Source organism: Emys orbicularis, chromosome 7, assembly GCF_028017835.1.
Source record: "Emys orbicularis isolate rEmyOrb1 chromosome 7, rEmyOrb1.hap1, whole genome shotgun sequence".
NCBI classification, from domain to species: domain Eukaryota; kingdom Metazoa; phylum Chordata; order Testudines; family Emydidae; genus Emys; species Emys orbicularis.
In genome coordinates this window covers 87,378,572-87,398,425 of record NC_088689.1, presented here as the reverse complement: position 1 = coordinate 87,398,425, position 19,854 = coordinate 87,378,572, and the positions used below count along the sequence as shown (strand labels likewise).

At 38.9% G+C, this 19,854-nt stretch overlaps 1 protein-coding gene across 1 annotated transcript in view; it reads left to right on the top strand.

The window, feature by feature from the left end:
- The window catches only part of LOC135880940 (inter-alpha-trypsin inhibitor heavy chain H4-like), a 41,233-nt gene that overhangs the window by 7,357 nt on the left and 14,022 nt on the right, over positions 1-19,854 (top strand). The window contains exons 2-15 of the mRNA XM_065407349.1: positions 946-1,106; positions 1,591-1,695; positions 3,684-3,846; positions 3,948-4,058; positions 4,807-4,935; positions 6,538-6,654; positions 8,206-8,374; positions 9,611-9,736; positions 11,451-11,632; positions 12,733-12,915; positions 13,758-13,897; positions 14,485-14,642; positions 15,134-15,166; positions 16,393-16,461. Of these exons, the coding sequence (XP_065263421.1) occupies positions 946-1,106; positions 1,591-1,695; positions 3,684-3,846; positions 3,948-4,058; positions 4,807-4,935; positions 6,538-6,654; positions 8,206-8,374; positions 9,611-9,736; positions 11,451-11,632; positions 12,733-12,915; positions 13,758-13,897; positions 14,485-14,642; positions 15,134-15,166; positions 16,393-16,461 (1,846 nt within the window). The remainder of the gene's footprint in view (positions 1-945; positions 1,107-1,590; positions 1,696-3,683; positions 3,847-3,947; positions 4,059-4,806; positions 4,936-6,537; positions 6,655-8,205; positions 8,375-9,610; positions 9,737-11,450; positions 11,633-12,732; positions 12,916-13,757; positions 13,898-14,484; positions 14,643-15,133; positions 15,167-16,392; positions 16,462-19,854) is intronic.

The following is a 19,854-nucleotide window of genomic DNA, read 5'->3' as shown; positions in this document are numbered from 1 at the left end:
TTCTTTTGGATCAGCCTACAGCCCCACATCACATATGTAAAAACATCTTTAATAAAACAATAACATCCCAAGAATTTCCCAGTGGAGCTCCTTGATGAAACTTTCACAGGGAAAGCCTGTTAAGGTAGCTGGGTTGAAGTTGTAAAACAGCAATTTTTTTCTTATCATTATTGGCTTGGAAAGAGTTAAATAGTTTGAAATAGGTGCATTTCAAGGGCACTTTCTGTCTGTGCAAACAGAGAAGACAGCCCACACAGGGCTCTAACCTGCCAAACATCACATGTGACCAGAAGCTACTGGCTTGCAAAATGTGCAGCTAAGTCCTACTTGAGAGAGAGAGGATTAAAAACAAGGAAGACAGTCTGGCTCTCTGTGCCAAATACTTAAAGGGGCATCAACGGGGTGTCTAATTCTGTAAGCCAAGTCCTCTACTAGTGGTCAGGTCAGGTAGTTGTCCAGCATCATAATCACCCGAGAAGGGAAGAGATTTCAGAATGGCTTACTGTTCAGCTAACGCCCTCTGTGGAATAACTTATGCAGAACAGGCCACAGTTTATGTACAATAGAATTGGTTATTATGGGGATGTGAATAAAGGGTAAGCTTGATCATGGATTTTGAATGGAAAATAACAGGACTCACTGCTATTGCGAATTGAGTGGAAAATCTTGTAGAGATCATGGTCATCAGCATGACACCTTGTGTGATCCTCAGTTGAAGCCACAGATGATTAATTCTGTTTTGCCTTTTAAAATAGGATCAGTCTGCCTTTTCCATTAGTCTCAGCTCTCTTACCTCAGATAGGAAGCCGAGAGCCCACTGCTGCTTCTAAAGAGCTGACTATTACACCAGTCTCTGAACCCCTCACTATTTGATGCTACATTTCATTATGGTGGTAGCTGAATTTCACCACCCTGTCTATTTCAATGTGTTTCTTTTTTTTCCAGAATGCCATTGAAATCTACAGCCTGCATGTGGAATCTACGGTTACATCTCGATTTGCTCATACAGTTATCACCAGCAGACTTGTCAACAAGGTTAATGAATCCCAGGAGGCTGTTTTTGAAGTGGAATTACCTAAGACAGCTTTCATCACTAACTTCAGCATGTAGGCTGTTCTGCTACATCTAATAGTAATAATGTGGGTCTCCGTCTGTGGTGTATTAGAACATCAGTGCACCTTTCTGATGATACACTGAGTGTAACATTGTGAAAAACCAGGTGTGGGCTGCAGACTGAAAAAGTTGAGAATGAAAGTTGGATATAATACAGTGATGTTCAATAAATTAGCCTGCCTGTTGTGCAAGGTTTTTTATATCCTTGCAAGATGGCATATTTTATTGCAGAAATTTCAAGAGGTCAGTGCTGCTTGATATTCCTGCTGCATGACCTCTAACCTCATCAAAGGGTGTCTGAGTGTGTAGGCACAAAGACAATGACACCATGGCTCCCTAGTGAGCTATGATGATTGGAGGGAGGTGAGACGTAAGGGCTTCCTGTGCCCCGAAAACCACAGGGCATCGTATTCCCCCTTCCTCTTCCACAGACCAGCAAAGCCCACCTCTTCATTTTAATATTTTAAAACATTTTAGGTCAATTGATGGAGAAACATATCCAGGAACAATAAAGGAGAAAGCATCTGCACAAGAGCAATATGACATTGCGGTTTCACATGGTCAAAGTGCCGGCCTTGTCAAGTAAGCAGCAGTTCTGATTCACTATTATTTCCTCTGATTTTCAGTTTCAATATTATAGATTGGGTTAAACTGCATTGAAACTAATGCATTCAGAAGAAAGTATGAAGCAATTGAGATCCCTTATGGAATAGATAGCTGAAACAATTGAATAGGGGGCTCTGTCCAAAACAAAGCCACATGCAGGGCTGGAGTAGGAGTTAATCCTGCAGAGGTGAGGGAGGTCTACTGTGATCTGATAAACTCAGAGGCAGGAGATTGGATGGGGGGGGGGGGGAGTGAAGCAGCACGAAACACCACAGAAACAGACTAAGGCTTTGTCTACACTACACAGCTTTTAGCGAAACAGCCATGTCGACACACCCATGTTGCTAAAAGTCGGGCAGCGTAGCCGCTGTTTGTTGGCACTTTTGCCAACAAAATACTTCCACCCCCAATGAGCAGCGTTCACGTTGTCAACAGGGGAACACTCCTACCAACAACGCACTATTCACACTGACACTTGCCGCGGCAAAACTTTTGTCTTTTTTGGAGGGGGAAGGGTTTAGCACCTCTGAATGACAAAAGTTTTGTTGCTCAATTGCCAGTGTAGACATAGCCTAAGGTTCTGTCTACAGTAGAGACCTTAGAGTGGCACAGCTGTACCGATGCAGCTGCACCAGTGTAAGATCTCTCATGTAGCCCTCTATGCTGATGGGGGAGATCTCTCCTGTCCAGGGCCGGCTCCAGCGTTTTTGCCACCCCAAGTGGCAAAAAAAAAGCCAAAAAAAAAAGCCGCAATCAGATTGGCGGCACTTCGACGGCAGCTCTATCGCCACCTCTGAATTCTTCAACGGCAGGTCCTTCCCTCTGAGAGTGAGCAAGGGCCCCGCCGCCAAATTGCTGCCAAAGACCCAGATATGCCGCCCCCTTCCATGGGCCGCCCCAAGCACCTGCTTGCTGCGCTGGTGCCTGGAGCCGGCCCTGCTCCTGTCATCAGAATTAAACTACCTCCAACAAGTGGCAGTAGCTAGGCATACTACCACTTATGCCAGCAAAACTTATGTCACTCAGGGGAGTGTTTTATTCACATCCCGGAGTAACATAAGTTTTGCCAACATAGGTGGTAGTGTAGACATGGCCTCAGAGAATGAGCAGAACGCCAAGGAGATGGCAAAACAAGCTCTGAGTACATAGCCCTAAGAAAAAGCCTAGAGAGAGCTTTTGGAGGCTAAGTACTGGCTTGGAAAGTTGAGCAAAGGAAATATCTCCAGCTGTTTGATTTCCCCCTGAGTTCAAGGAAACAGGACTTAGTGCATTATTTTAAATAAACAGGATTGCATCAAAGAAATACATGGCTCCATCATTAATTTCTCTTCCTAATGAAACAACCTGCAGGACCCTGAATTTTGGCTAAACACTCAGGTGAAAAATGGATACCACCAAAATGTGTTTCAAATCCATGGCAAAATGAAAAAAAACCCTGTCTCTTACACAGAATAAAGAGTTGCTAGATTAAAATTGATCTAAGCAATAAGTGCAGCAAGGGGAATTATTCATAGTCCACCCAGAAATGTGGTTGGATAGAAAGCTCTATGGGCTACACTGGGGTGTAACAGCATGCGCAGGCATAACCCGTTGTAGGTTCAAGACCTAACACTGCTTCAGAACTTTAGGCAACATTGCACTGGAGGAGAATATTCAGTCTGGGCTTCCAGTTATTCAGTCCTACCGCCACTGGCATTAATTCCAACCACCAGTGCCTCTAGGTTTCTACTACAAATCTAAACTCATCTCCTACATATAGAATAGATACTGTACACTAAAAACTTTGAAATGGTAAGTAACTCTCCGTGGGATGTGAACAAGTCTTATTTACATTAAATAAAGTGACCTCTCTCTCCTTGGCTGTGCCACTTGACCACTCTTTAACCCAGACAAATGGAAACTTTGGCAACATCCCCTGAAAATATCACAGTAAAAAGCTAAATGTCAATTTTGCTTATTTTCAGAACCACTGGAAGGAAACTAGAGCAGTTTCATGTTTCAGTCAACGTTGCATCAGACAGTAAGGTTACCTTTGAGCTGATATATGAGGAGTTGTTGAAGCGACAGCTGGGGAGGTATGAATTGTTATTTAAGGTCAGACCCAAGCAGCTTGTTAAACACTTTCAGGTAAGCTACACCTAGAGGCTTTAGGAATAAATGCCGCTACCTTGTTTGGGCAACCCTGCAGCTGCCAAATGACGCTAACCTATTTTCCTTCTTTCCTTCAGATTGATGTCCACATCTTTGAACCCCAGGGTATAAACTTCCTGGAAACTGACAGCACCTTTATGACAAATGAGTTAACTGAAGCTCTTACAAAGGTGCAGAATGAGACCAAGGTAAAACATCATCAGGAAAATTATATTAAAGCTAATGTTAAAAAAATTATATAATACATAGGTTGGGGAAAGCGTGTCTGTACATCTGGGTATAGTGCTTAGATTATCCACAAATATAAAGTTAGTTTTTAAAAGTCACATGATACCTAGAGTACATAATCAGCAATAACCCAAATTTAGGTGAATAGATTTAAGAATACAGTTTAGATATTAGAATCCGAATACTTGGGTACATCACTCATGAAAAGTTGTACAGAGATTTGGTTGTGGAAAGCAAAATATATCAATGAGTGAAGATTGTCCTCAGTAATTGAGAATTAGGTTGGTTTGTCCATTTAGAAAATACAATCCATGAGGAAAGTATTTGTTACTTTCCTGACTGCGCTTCTCATCGGCACTCCAGCTCATTCCTCCTGGTATTGCCAATGTCCAGTTATGTGTTCTATGTAGATGTCCCTCGACCACCTGATGGCATCCGACACCATGAGTTGCCACATCAGCTGAGCGTAGCGTTGACTGATTCCACATTCTCTCAGCACTCGCTCATTACTGGGGTCGCATGCCCCTAAGGCTCTGATGATCAGTGCATGTGTCTGGACTTGGTAACCCTTAGCTCTCAAGGTTTCGGCCAGACGGGCATATTTCTCTACCTTTCAAGTAATGCTAATGGGAATTTATCTGTTATTGTTAGTTGCTATTTATTTTTGTGATTAATCTTAGTTTAGTTGCTTTTGTGTTTAATTTTCAGGCTCATATTTTATTTAAACCAACAATAGTTCAACAAAAGAAGAGTCCTGAACTTGAGGAAACTCTCCTAGACGGAGACTTTATCATACGTTACGATGTTAAAAGGAGTGTCAGTGCAGGAGATATACAGGTAACAAATATACGTCTGGAAGTGCAAATGAGAGAGATCATCATGGGTTGATAGATTCTGAAAGTGCTATAGTACAATTAAAAAGTGCAGTCATCAATCCAGAGTGAGGTGGAGTTGAAGGTAATCAGTAAACCCAGAAAGCACCATCCATTGACAAATTAGTCTTATATTGCATCATGCTCTTTTTCTGTAAAGGGGATTTTCAAATGCTGGCAGACCTAAGGATTACTTGCCAGTCTTTGTTGTAAATGAGATTAGCTGAATTTGATTTAGACAATTGTTAAACAGTAATTACTTGTGTATATACTACATTTATCTCTATTTACGTTGTAAAACAATTTTAATAAGATTTTTGTTATAAAAGGACAGATCTGTTTAAAAAGTTTGTGGATCAACACATGCCCTTGTAACAGGGCAGGGCACTCACCAGTGTTATGCCTCCTGCTGGTCAGTCTGGGAATTAGCTCATCCAGCTCAGGAGTGCCCTCTTCTGGCCGGTTTCTCCCCTGCCCTTACCTGTCCCTCTGCAGTCCCTTTATCTCCACCAGATCAGGTCCAGCGTCCCTCCTGGACCACAGTGCCCCTTACCTTGGGGTGCTGCCCCACGGCAGTGTCCCCACACTCTGGGTCTCCCCTCCCCAGGGAGCCCCCAACCCCCTATACCCACCTTGCCTCAGTGGCTACTGCCACTCGTCATCTAGCCCCTTCTCTCAGGGGCAAACTGCAGTCTGAAATGGCCACTCATCACTGGCAAGGGGGTTGGACCGGCTGCCTTTTTTTTGCCCTGGCTGCCTCCCTGCAGCCCTAATACCTCCTCAGGCCTTTGCCACAAGGCCTCAGTCTGGGAGGTCGCCAGGCCAGGGCTCCCCAGCTCAGCCTGCCCTTTCCCAGTACTGCTCTGTCCAAGGTACCCCTGTCTCTACCAGGCAACTAGGTCCTTCTTGCTCAACTGCTGGAGCAAGACTCACTTCCTTCTCCCCAATAGTGTTGCTAACAACCTCTTGGATTATTAATACAAAATGTTAAAAACTTAATTTACATTTAATCATTTTTATTGTTTTGTTTACTCTGCTTTTTTTAAGTCAGGGCAATGAAAATTGACTAGTCAATTTCAATTTTATTTCTAGTCAGTTTCATTTTCTGTTTTTTCTGTGTTTGCAGGATACTGAAAATTTAGGTTGCAAACACCATAGGGTAATGTTATTTCTTTCAAAACTAATCTTTTTTATTGAATGTTTTGAAAGAGAAGTCTAAGGAAACGTATTTTTTGATGTTGGGTTTTGTAAAAGTTTGTTTTGACAAAGCTTAGATGTTTGACCTTAATTGTCCTGATAAAATTCTGTTTATGATGGAAGAGCACCCTTCTTAAGAATTGCATAGTCCCATTGAGTGTAGTAGAGAAAACAGGATATGATTGTCTTTTGAATTACACTATACAGATGGTGGTGTTTTTCTTTAAAACTTATGTTTCAACAATTATTTTGAGGAAATACAGTTTGGATTTGTCTAGAAGACTAGTAAGCGGATGATGGATCTGATCCTGTGGCTGTGTCACAATAATGCAAGATGTAAATTATATGTATTAACTTTTTTGTGTTTCAGATCGTAAATGGGTATTTCGTGCATTACTTTGCACCTAGTGAAATGCCAACATTTCCCAAAAATGTCATCTTTGTTGTAGATCAAAGTGGCTCTATGTCAGGCAGAAAAATTGAACAGGTAACTCACTTCTTAAATACAGAATTACATTTGTATATTTATTCACAGTGTCTGTGCTATTGTATAAATAAAAGCTGATGACTCCACTGTAATTTCTAAAGGTGCTTCATATACCAGCAGCACTATCTCACTCTAGGAAATAACAGTGACGTTCAGTTTTAAAACTCATGCTACTCCTGTAGACATGCAACATTTTCAGAGGCTAGAAGCCATCTTGCTCTTGGAAATATGCACATGCAACTTTATTAACTTGATAATTTTAAAGTTTAACCCCTTCCTAACATGGCTGTTGTTATAGATATCTCATCTTAATAAAGTTCTAGCTTTCTAACTTAGTTGTTCGCATATGAAAAATTTTGCTTTAATTTTTTTGTTTTCTTTTAATAAAAGTGGGAACAAATAAGATCACAGTGGAATGAAGCCAGTGGAAGTTTTACTCATTGACTTCATTGGGAGCAGAACTGGGCTTCAGTAGAGTATTTGCATCAGTAACAGTTACAAGATTAGGTCACCTGCAATGGCCTCAAATTGAAAGACAAAGTTACTATGGAGTCCTAACAAATGCCCTGATCCTCCACCTCATATTCCACTTTTCAAAGCCATTCCACCCTAGCCTCGGTGACCAGTCCTTGAAACAAACAGTATTACAGTGACTTCCTTCTTCTCCTCCTTCTCCAGAATAAGTTACTGAAATGGTTGTGTAAGTTTTGCATATTTTAGGACCCAATCCTTTTAGCCGTTACTCAAGTGAATAAACACACAGGGCCAAATACAGTAGGTGCAACTTCACTGATTTACACCAGGGCTGGTTATGGCCCATGCTTTTTACTGTAAAGATGATCAGAGAGAAGAACAATTTGCATAATGAAGTGATAATGGCACTGTCACAGAAGTTGGTGTTTAGCTGTGCAGTACTGCCAACCCAAAAAGTAAAAAAAAAAAAAAAAAAAAATGAGTCAACCCCCTAAAATTATGAAACTGGCTTAAAATTATAAATTTAAAAAATTGGGGTTCTTTTTATTTGCCTTCTGATTTCTGAAGCTTTACTAAGTTCACTCACTTCATGTTTTCAAGCTTTAATTTTTCCACAACCAGGGGAATTAGAAATTGTTTTAAAATGGAAGCTGAGATTCTCTTGCAGTGTCTTGATTCCAGCAGCTGGGAGTTAAGAACAACATCAAATATGATGAGACTTGCAATAAAATTGCAAGAGTTGGCAAAACTAGATGTGTACAAGGAAAGTTTAGATTATGTCTCTAATGTATCCTTGTCCTAAGGGTTGGATTTACATATCAAGAGATTCTTCCTTATTCAACTATATATGAGCCGAAGTTTATAAATTTGAAGCCGCTGACAAAGTGAATTACAACATTTGCACTCGGGTGTATAACACAAACAAATATTGTACTTGTAATATGTTACGTTCTTCTGAAGAGAAACCTCATTATTTAAAATAAACTATGCAGCAAAAATAAAGGTATCTTAATAAGCTGCAGCTCCATTTTAAATTCAAATTCTGATAAAATACACTTTCCCCCCACTTTTTAACAGACAAGAGATGCCCTCCTGAAGATTTTGGAAGACCTCAGACCTGAAGATCATTTTAGTTTAATAACCTTTAATAGCCTGGTTACTGAATGGAAGAATACTTTGTTACAAGCAACTGGACAAAATGTGGAAAGTGCTAAAAGATATATTAAAACTGTTATGGCTCGTGGAGGTAAAGATGATATCTAAATACTTTTAAACATAGACACTCACCACAGAGTATGTGAAATAACTCCTAGAACAAACTGTTGTTATTAATTTATGTTATATGGCACTTTTCAGAACAAATAAGATATGATACCTGTCTCAAAGAGTTTACACACTAATTTTAAACAGGAAGTACTAGTTATTTTTTAACAAATACTAGGGATGAAAAGGGACAAGAAGACTGGTTACATTAATGAGATCAACTGGCAAGTAAACTGTTATATGCACATATACAGATGTCCCACTACAGTTATGAAATGTAAGGTGTAAGGGAGTTTTTCCTTTTTATATATGTGATTGTTTATAATAGAGCTAGTTGAAAATTTTCCAGTAGAACATTTTTCCTCAGAAAAGGCCAATATGTCAAAATTGAAATGTTCACAATATTTAATTTAAAAATAATTTAAATGAACTGTTTTGATAAGGTTCACCTTATTAGAATGGAATGTTTCAATTTTCCATTTTGAAAGAACTTTTAAAGGTATATTTTATTTTCTATAACATTATAATATATAATAAAATTTTAAAAAATAAAGTCAATGTAAATGCAACATTTCAATTGACTTGAAACAGAAATTTTTCAAAAAGTTGGTTTCAAAGGAAATTTGGAAAATTGATGTTTTGTTCTGATTTGCAACAAAAAACAAATTTGAAAATCACAGAATTTTCTGTAAAATGGAAATTCCAGTTCTCATACAGCTCTATTTTATAAGCAAAAGGCTAATATAACCATTAGTGAACAGTGATGCCCAAAAGTTTATTTTACTTTCTATTCTTCTGCTATTAATTTTGTTTTACACTTGATTGAATGTTCAGGCCTCAGCATTTGATATCAATGTAGACCATCAGTGAGCGGCACAATCCTTAGACTCCTCAAATGAATCCAAGTAACATTTCTTAAATTCTGGTCTCACAGATACTGGTAGTTATTTTATATGGATCTGCTGAAACTCTAAAAAAGGGCCCCTGTCTATGTTCCTCTTCACAGAATACCCCAGAATAACTAATGTACAATTCAATATAACCCATCATTAGCAAACCAAGTAACTTAAAAGCTCAAATCATCCTCTCTCTCTAAAAATTCGCCACCTTTTATAATTTTTTTAAATCCAGTCAAATGCCTTTTTAAAACTGAGGTGAACTGATTGGGTTCTTTTGATTGTTTTTAGATGTAGAATCGTGTGTATTTTCTCTGTTGCAGGAACAGATATCAACAATGCCCTACTGACTGCAGCAAATACACTGGATAAGGCCAACTATGCTGAAATATTGCAAGCACACAGCATTTCCATGATAATTTTGCTGACAGATGGTCAACCCACTGTTGGTAAGTTAATCACAATAAGGCAATTCCCCTCCCCTAATTATGCATCTTTTACGTTGACATTCTGGTAGTTGTTGTACATGGTCTGTATACTAGAAAACCCACGCCCAGGAGTGGGATGGAAGTTCTCACCTATTCTTGGTCCACTCAAAATCTGGAGAGAGGCTACTTCTACAAACTATACATGAAAGGAACGTGGAAAGAGCTGAACTTGAGATGGTGGCAATAATCTGCATGTTTGAGCGTACACCCTTTGACAAGAAACACAATCTAAACACAATCCCTTGTGCAATTTACAGTCTGTGAGAGGTGAGGCAGGCTAGCTGTGTATGGTTGAAACCTGAAGGCAACATACTTAAAGCTAAACCATGGGCACACATCAGTGCTGTGTTTGTGTACTACATGTGTGCATCCTTTTGGGCTTAGGTTACAACACTTTCTCCTCACTTCCCAAAATCTGACTGTATATTTTAATAGTACCTTTTATTCTGTAATCTTTTGTGAATTTTGATCTTAATTAGCAACTCACTGTGATATCACAAGATGGGATTATGATGTGAGAAAGTAATTAAACAGCTAATTCTGATGACACAATTAAGCAATTATGACATGTGAGAAACATGCACCAAGTTCAGATGAGTCCTTAAGAAACAAAATATTCTGTTTTCATGCTAATTTCCTTAAGCAACTAGCAAAGAAAACACTGAAATCGCAGGCCCTGAAATGAGCAGAATTGTTTCTGAACAAAGATTTTCAAAGTTTTGCATGAGGCATCTGCTTCTTTTCAATGACTGCAAGATAGAGTCAACCCATGACCCCTGTATATGCAAAACCCATAAGTGGTAGACCTGTCTACTAACTCTCACAATCCAAATGACTTTTTTTTTTTAACTAAAAACAAAATTAAAAGATTAAAAAGATGGGGAAATTACCTTTGTCCCATAATATTACTACATAAATTAAGATAGTGCTGATCTAGTAGTTAAAGCAGGAGACTGGGAGTCTGAAGACCTTAATTCTGTTCCTGACTCATCATGTGACACTAAATCAATGGGATTGCTCACATGAGGAGAAGTTCCAGGATTGGCCCTTAGTGATTTTGAATATCGTGTTGTATGAAAAGCTTCAATCCAGTGACCACTGTGAGGGCTAAATGGGGGCAGTTAGAAAACCAATGAAGTTTTTAAATCACAATTCATCTGGATTGCCTATGAGCTAATTTATTTTCTCTCTATATAAATATATATGTATAATTTCTGTTAATGACTTCCATCTCCATCCCTGTGTCTCCATCTTTAATTGTTTGTATTGTAGCTGTCCAACTCAATTTGTAAGTTCCTTGAGACAGAGACTTGTCTAACCCATGTATTTTGTAAAACACTGTATGTAACTGGAGTGATCTGAATAATAGTAATAGGTGTTTCATGAGTGTATTAGGTGGAGAATTAGACCCAGTTGCTGAGAAAGCAGAGTGGTATTTTCATCCTCAACTAAGCAGAATTCAACAACTTATTTTTTTTAAAGTTTCACTTTGAATTATTTGTAAGACTTTTGAAGCAAAAATTTCAGTACATCTCATTGCTGTCTTTCTATATTTTAAAAAAAACCCTCTCTCTCTCTCTCTCTCTCTCTCTGTATATATACACAAACACATATTGTTTCTCTCTCTCTCTCTCTCTCATTCACACACACTGTATTTTCATTTTTTTAATAACAGGTGTTCAAGATGTTGAAATAATTCAACAAAATATACAGAAGGCTATCAAAGGAAAATATGTCCTCTATTGCCTTGGCTTTGGTTTTGATGTCAGTTACAAGTTCCTTGAGAAGATGGCCCTAGATAATGGAGGAATAGCTCGTCGTATATACGAGGACTCTGATTCAGATTTGCAGCTCCAGGTAGGGTTCTGTTCATAATTTAGGAAACATATTAACTAGTGACTCTTGCCTATTTAAATCAACTAAAGGCATGCCATGAAACTCTTAACTGTGAGACCAACACAAATGAAAACCTTTGTGGGCTCTCAAAGAGAGCAAAAAGTTGTATCTGTTTTCTCCTCAAATTTTGTGTCCAAATGAAAGGCCAGTTTTTAGAGTGAACGAAAACGTTTGTGGCATACACAGGGCCAAATCTTGAAATTCTCTCATCTCTCCTTGGCAAATGAGTGAAAAATTATAATTTTGTGTGAAGAGATGAAATCTGTCATTTAGTGTTACTGAAAGATACATTCTCTAATAGAAATGATTCTGTAGAAATTTTGATTCCTGGTTCAGATTTTTTAGTTTTACTTATTTCTGTTTCTAAAACAAAAAAGATAACTATCCAAAACTCTAGGCATCCAGCCTGTAATTTGATACACAGCACAGGAGCACATTGGTCAAGCTCAACTATAAACTTTCACCAATAAACTGACCTGAAAGTTTTCTGAATGTTTGAAAAAGTTTGATCCATCCCCCTCTCCATATGCCTTTATTTTTTAGTTCTGGATGGATACTGAAGTACCAAATTACCATGAGAAATATAGCTTATGTGGAATTGCTTGTCTGATCAGAAAAATAACTTCACTAACCCTTGCCAAAAAGGCTTATTTTGTGAAGTTTCCATTATGCAGCTCCAAGTGAATCAGATATGTATTTGTGTTTCTGTGTGCCCATCTGAACTGAACCTTGGAGCCTATTGAAGTTCCCCCTCATCACTAGTCAGAATGTGAAATGTAGTCACACTTAAATCCTGGAATTAAAGTAGCACACTGGTGAAACAGAATTTGTGATGCCACAGGTAATCCACCAGATTCCCTGTGTCGCTATCCACGGAAATCCAAATCCAATGTAAATCCAGTCATATATGCTAATAGACTAGGCAGAGTATAAAGGGAGTTCCTAATATAGTTTTGTAGGAAGAGAAAAATAAACACCAGGCCTTTTGAGATGTGTTTAAATATTTGACAGGTTACTTACTTAGAGTTAGTTATACAATCACTTGGTCTCTCTCTCTGTAGAGCTTTTATCAAGAAGTGGCTACTCCCATATTAAAGGATATTGAAATACAGTATCCAGAAAATTCCATCCTGGAATTAACTCAGAACAGTTTCAAACTGTTTTTTGATGGTTCTGAAATTGTGGTAGCTGGAAGAATTGACAATGAACTTGACGTTTTGCCAGTGGAAATTCAAGCTCAGTCAGTAAGTACTTATAAGTCCTGAGAATTTTCTACACAAAGAGAAATTTGTACATATACTGTAAGGGGCATATTCTTGAAATTTCCATGGTCTCTTCTGTACATCAATAAAACTTTTTTAAAAATATCTTGTATATATTTTATGTTCACCTCTGCTTCTGATATGTACAGACCAGAGAGAGGTTCTGTTGGTCCATAAAGTATCACCACATGTTCTAAACAGTGGTTTATTTATAAAGAATAGTTTGGGAAGAAGAAATGTCAGATATGAGTATAATTAAATAGTGTAATCACTAATGTGGCACAAATAGAGCATCTATTATGTCCTATTAGCTGTTCCTTCTTTTAGTCTTCCTGGAGCTTCTGAAAGTTATTCAGTTATGACTAGAAATTATTTCATGGGTATTTGAGATCTAAGTTGTTATATTCCATTGAGGCATATATCTTGTTAAGATATCATTTTAATTAATCGTGTAAAGAGTGAGATTTTTTTGATAATTCCGGCAGCTAAACTGAGAATAAGATAACACCCATCTACTACCGAATGTAGCTCTCTGATGGTATGTATTGACTTATTATAACTAATTGAATTTAAATAGTTTAACACTGGTGCACTTTAAATATGGCAGGGCAGTTTTATTGTAAATATTGTAAGCAGCTGCCTGCTATCCAAACACTAAGAAATTTCATTGGGGAAAAAGTATCCTATAGCTGACATCAATTTTTTTTGCTTGGTCTTTTCAGGATCTTTTAAATATATTATTTTTGAACTGGGTAAGGTCTTGAAACTTAAAAATATGATTGTCTTTAAATTGTCTCTTGAGGGTCAATCTCTCTCTCTCTCAGCATACTAGTAACCTGATTTTTAAGGAGGAAGCAAATGTAAGAGAAAAGGAGAAAGTATTTCAACATCAGAAGTACATTTTTGGAAATTTCATTGAGAGATTGTGGGCTTACTTAACCATTCAACAGCTGCTAGAAAAATCGTAAGCTAATAAGCTAATAAAATTCTCATTTTGTGTATTATGAATTTATAAACTTCTTCATAAAAACAAACCATAGATTCTTTATTCACATGATGGGAAAGGAAAGTGTGAATATTCCTGCACATAGCCTTAAAAATATACCCAGTGAAAAGAATACTTCAGGACTGTATAATAATGATCCAATACTTTGCAGTTTGACAGTGTTATATGTTGCTGTGTTTTGGATTATTATTGTGAAATGCTATAGTATTTATTTATATGGACTATACTGAGCTTCCATAGTACAGTCAAGTATATATCTAGTGTAGGTGGTGTAGGTGTTGCCAACTACAAATGATTGAGGGATGTCCATAAATCATGCATTTTCAAGGTCCACTTGTATGTTTACTTGTAATTACAGAGGCCCTGACACAGCAAACACATGAGCATGGGCATAATTGTATAGGCATGAATATTTGAGTTATTCTAATGGGACTACTCATATTTAAAGTTACTAGAAAATCCCTAGGAGAAAGTTTGAGGACCCCTAACTAGTAGTCATCTGAAAAGTTCACTTTATTTTTTTAAGTCATGAATGCCAACATTAGTATTTCAGCTCAAGAGGAACAGCAGAAAAACATGCAGGTGGCCCGAGCTTTGGAGCTATCTATGAAGTACAGTTTTGTTACACCTCTCACTTCCATGGTGGTCACCAAACCTGATGATCAACAGAAACTCCAGCTGGCAAACAAACCAGTTGAATCTGGTAAATTCAATTTGGAATGATCCTATTTCAGTTACAAACAATACAATCAATAGTTGCAGATCCATTATCTCCATGATCTAATTTTCGGTGGCAATGATGTAAACCAGGTTACACACTGCAAGTCTAATTTCAGACTACTATTTAAATGCAGGGGGAATAGTAAATAAGTAGTTAATTACATGAATTAATACTGAGCAAATGCTTATTGCTGAAGTTCCTTCCCTGCCCACTTCAAGAAAATCTTGCTCATTTCTCTCTCTGATTAAACTGAAACTAGTAAATAAAGAGCAGAGGGTAGAAAGAATGTCACTTCTTATAGGGCTTTTGTCTACTACATCTACAATCTCTTAAAACAAATTCTTTACCATGGTATTCAGACAATGAACCGCTCCTATTTCCCCCAATTTTCCTGTTTACTAAAACACATTTGAGTACATCAGCAACTGGTGGTTGAAGCTATGATCCTAATCTGTCATCACTCCTCTGTCTAGATAATGAGAAGTCAAGATTTACTGGATTTTCAGGTAAGCGATCTCAGCTCTTCAAGTAATTTTTCCTTCATTGGCCGAGCTTTTGAGGCCTTCCACGCAACTTCATAGCATTTCTCTGGGCTTGTCTACATGGGGAAGCACAGGAAAATTAGTCTGTCTGTAAAGTGTTAACTTTTGAATGCTGCATCTGATTAATTTCAAAATTTCAAAGAATGTTCTAGGCATGAATGAGCACAGACATATTGATATGGGGGAAAACTGGAAAACCAGAAGAGTGAAAACGGGGGACACATGGAGCTCCTGCCATCTGTTTAGTAGAGCCGCAGTTTAAGGCACTTCTGCAGCTGTCTATAGGTCAAAGACCTGGTTGATGGTGCCCATTAACATCATCCAGCATAACAACACCCTAACTCATCTCTGCCCATCCCAACAGAGTTTAACATGTTGACACCCTGAATGATTTATCCCCCAGACACAATGAAAAGAAATAATAATGGTGGGGAAAGGGGGAAATTGCAGGGGAGTAGGGTGGGGCAAAAAGATCCCCTGGCACAGGGTGGGGGCGGGGGAATAGGTAACCTGGCATGGGGGAAGGGGAGAATACAGATGCCCTGGTATGGTGGAAAGAAGGAAAATGGAAAATTAGGGGGTATGGTTTAAGTGGGGAATGGCTGTGCACGCAGACCCTTGCATGTGGAGGAAAATAGTAGACCCTGGCAATCTGACATGATGATAAGAGACTCTCTCCAGGGGGCAACAGGGGAACACAGAGCCTGGCATGAGAGAGTGGGGCATTCCAGAGAGTCCTAGAAATAAAGGAGGATGAGGAGGTGGCAGACAGGGAGCTTCCAGGGGAAGAATGGAGGGATGCTAGGAAGCATTGGGGGATGCAATGAGGTTGGCCTACAGAAGCAACGAAGTGTGGATTCCCCTTGTAGTTTCTAGAGACACATGAATAGGCTCAGATTTGGTCCTATTGGCTGTGAAATATTAAAATGAGGTTTTGTCTTTTATTTGAGGAAACATTTTGATACTGGGAAATGTATAATTGAAATAGGGGTAAAATGTGAACTATGAACAACAGAAGGCAGCAACCTCCACATAGGGAGTGGTGAGAATAATCTAGCCCCCAAAGGAGGAAGTCTCTTTTTCTAGTGCTTTTAGAGCTGGTCCTGTAGCCTTTACTCATATGAATATTAACAAGAGTTAAAAAAAATTTTGAAGTGATAAATGGTATTGACTGTATTTTCTGCCAGCAGGTAACAAACTCTCAAAAAGCCATATAACGAAAGCCTTAAGTTTCAGAAGGCCTCATGATGAGAGTATGTGTAAGTTATCTTACTTTTCCAACTACTGAGATTATTTCTTTAAATAATAATCTAAAGTATTCAAACATTTAAATCTCATGTTAGTGATTCTGATTGTAGTGAAAAATTAGATATATATTTTGTTCTAAGATCTCAGCCCGTTTGTATTAAAAACAGTTTAAAAGTTCTCTGAAAGTTGCATGTTTCAAATGAAAACTGGGGGTTTGCTAGCACATAAAAAGTTAATTCTATTAATCAATACACTTCAAGATTTTAGGTCTAATTTACACAGGGCACAGACTGATCTTGGTGCTGCTTCCACTGAAGTCAAAATTAATTTCAATAGCAGAATTGGACCTATACATTCTTGGGAAAACTTGTATCTGTTGTTTTAATAGTCATGCCCTACATTGCAACCCGGATCTTCTGGTCTTGCTAGGCTGGTCTATACTGGAGAAATTTTCCACTGTCATCACCATTTCAAACACACTTCTGGTCAGATTTGATGTTTGTGCTACAACCCCTCTGTGCCAGATTGGCAGGGGTGGGCCAAAGGGAGGGACATATTGGGACAGGGAGGAGGCATGGTTGGGGCAGACGTGTGCCTTTGCAATTTTGCACCTCTGCAAAAACCACAAGGGCAGTGCAACTGTGGGAGGACAGTCCTCAGGGCTCCCCTAACTTGCCTGGGGACTGCACCAGCTCTCACATCCCCTGAATTGGGGTGGTGCAATCTTTGCACTGTATATGAATCTGTCCCCTCCTCTCCATAAGCACAAGTTGCCAGGATGGTGCACAAGTGTTACCAGCACCTTAATACTTATTCAGAACAAGTCTCTCCAACATTGTATGTCCTGCATCTGGTTATACTGCGCTGCTGCAATGTGGCCATTAAGTCCTAGCATTACTATAGCATTGGTTCATTTGGTGTAATCTCACAGTCCCCCTCCACTGTCTTCAGTGACTTCTTTATTGACAGCTGTTGGGACCTGTGCTGGGATCCATGAGAACCCTGCAGTGAGTGCTGTTTGTCATCTTGCTTCACTGGTGTAACTGAAACGAACAGCATTGCAACTTGCAATGGTGATATTTTCTCACATAGAGCAGTCTTGTAATTAACTAGTTTTGGAATAGAGGAAATCTCTATAATTTATTTTATCTTCTGGAAGCAATTCAGAGATATAATCTGTAGCATCTACAGTTACTTTGGCAGTTACATGAGAATATGTTTTAGAATTTTTGTATTTTTTTTAAAAATTACTTATTTTTACTTACTACTGCCGAAAGCAAGGAACAAATAATACTGGTTTGAAGCAAGCCATAGAAGGTGGCCTTAATAGGAACTTTTACTTGTCTGGGGAATGAGAGCTTTCAGGGCATGGCAGAGTAAGGAATGAGGTTTCTTGCCATCCTGTGTCTTGTTTAGGGAACTCTGAGACTAGTGCTCCGGAAGTAGGAGGATGAGACTTCTATTCCTTCCTCTCCTCAAGACACTGAGGATATTTTCCCATTAATTATTAATTTTTATTCTCATTTGGGAATTGTTTACCATGTGTTTGCATGGCAAGGAATTGGAATGAAGAATGGGAGTAAAAGGTGACTTACTCTTTTTCTTGCTTTTTCTCTACACTGTTACAGCACTGTATTCTTTCTTAACTTCCCCCTAAACTCTTTCCCCCCGTGTTATATGGGCTACTGAATGGTGCAGTGGGACTGCAGCTCAGCTAAAGTTGAAAAGAAAGATTTGTGTTCCAAATAAAAGATATTCTCTCGGGTTTGTTTTTTTCCCCTTCTCTGAAGTGGAGAGAAATAGTGTTTTCCTCAGTGGCTGGGAGTAGAAAGGATTTGACTCTACCATTTACTTCCTAGCTATAAGCAGCCATTATCATAGAATCATAGGATATTAGGGTTGGAAGAGACCTCAGGAGGTCATCTACTCCAACCCCCTGCTCAAGCAGGACCAACCCCAACTAAATCATCCCAGCCAGGGCTTTGTCAAGCTGGGCCTTAAAAACCTCTAAGGATGGAGATTCCACCACCTCCCTAGGTAACCCATTCCAGTGCTTTACCACCCTCCTAGTGAAATAGTTTTTCCTGATATCCAACCTAGATCTCCCTCACTGCAACTTGAGACCATTGCTCCTTGTTCTGTCATCTGCCGCCACTGAGAACAGCCTAGCTCCATCCTCCTTGGAACCCCCTTTCAGCTAGTTGAAGGCTGCTATCAAATCCTTCCTCACTTGTCTCTTCTTGCTAGCCTAGTTGTGACTAACTGAAAGTCACAAGTGCAGCAATTCCCAATCAGTAGAACCTGAGGCAGCACGAGTCTTCTGATATGGAACTTCCTGCAGTAAAAACATGGGAAAATATAGCTTTTTGAGGACAATCTCAAAAATTGATCATAAAGAACTTGATTATTCTGCAGTAAATGAGGGAAACTTTACCCATGTTTCTTTTGGCTTGGTTAGGATTTATTTTAATTTGTTAATAAATCTTATTTTTAAATCATATTACCACCTCTTGTTATGGAACGCCATATTACAATTCAGCCAGTCAGCCTGTGATAGTTTAATAGTCACATTGTAAACTTTCCCCACACTTTTCTTTCTTAATATATCCCCTTCCGGGCTTACAGCATTCCTAGTGTACATACACAGCTCGATCAATGTACCTCTATTCTGATTTGCAGCACCCTTGTTATATCAGTTTTGGGCCTATTGAACAAGCAATACTAGTCGTGTAAAATCATGCCTTCATTTTTTTTGGTTGTTTTTTTCATACCCAAAAATTATAGCACCACAGAAGTAAGCAATGGAAAAACCTACAGACCACTGTGATGTTCCCCTGGTGTTATCTGGACCAGTGATCTGCTAGATCACTCCAATCCTTGACTCTGGGAGCCAGTCTTACTCTGCTCTGCTGTGAGAACCCCCACTCCTGGGCTGTTCACGCACAGCCTCTGGCATATCATAGAATCATAGAATATCAGGGTTGGAAGGGACCTCAGGAGGTCATCTAGTCCAACCCCCTGCTCAAAGCAGGACCAATCCCCAACTATTTTTTTTACCCCAGATCCCTAACTGGCCCCCTTAAGGATTGAGCTCACAACCCTGGATTTAGCAGGCCAATGCTCAAACCAAGCTACTCCTTGGAATGTGCAACTGAATGACACTAGCTAATATCTCCGGTCCCAGATACAACCCTAGGAACGTCCATCTTACAGTGTCCAGTTATGCCCACTGGATGCTGCAAGCTTATATGAGTTCGTCAATTTAACAAAGAAATTGATATGCACCAGGCTTGTTCATGACATGCTTCAAACCAAATGCACTGCTTCAGGTAGAATAAACAAACAAATTTATGAACTACAAAGATAGATTTTAAGTGATTATAAGTCAAAGCACAAGAAGTCAG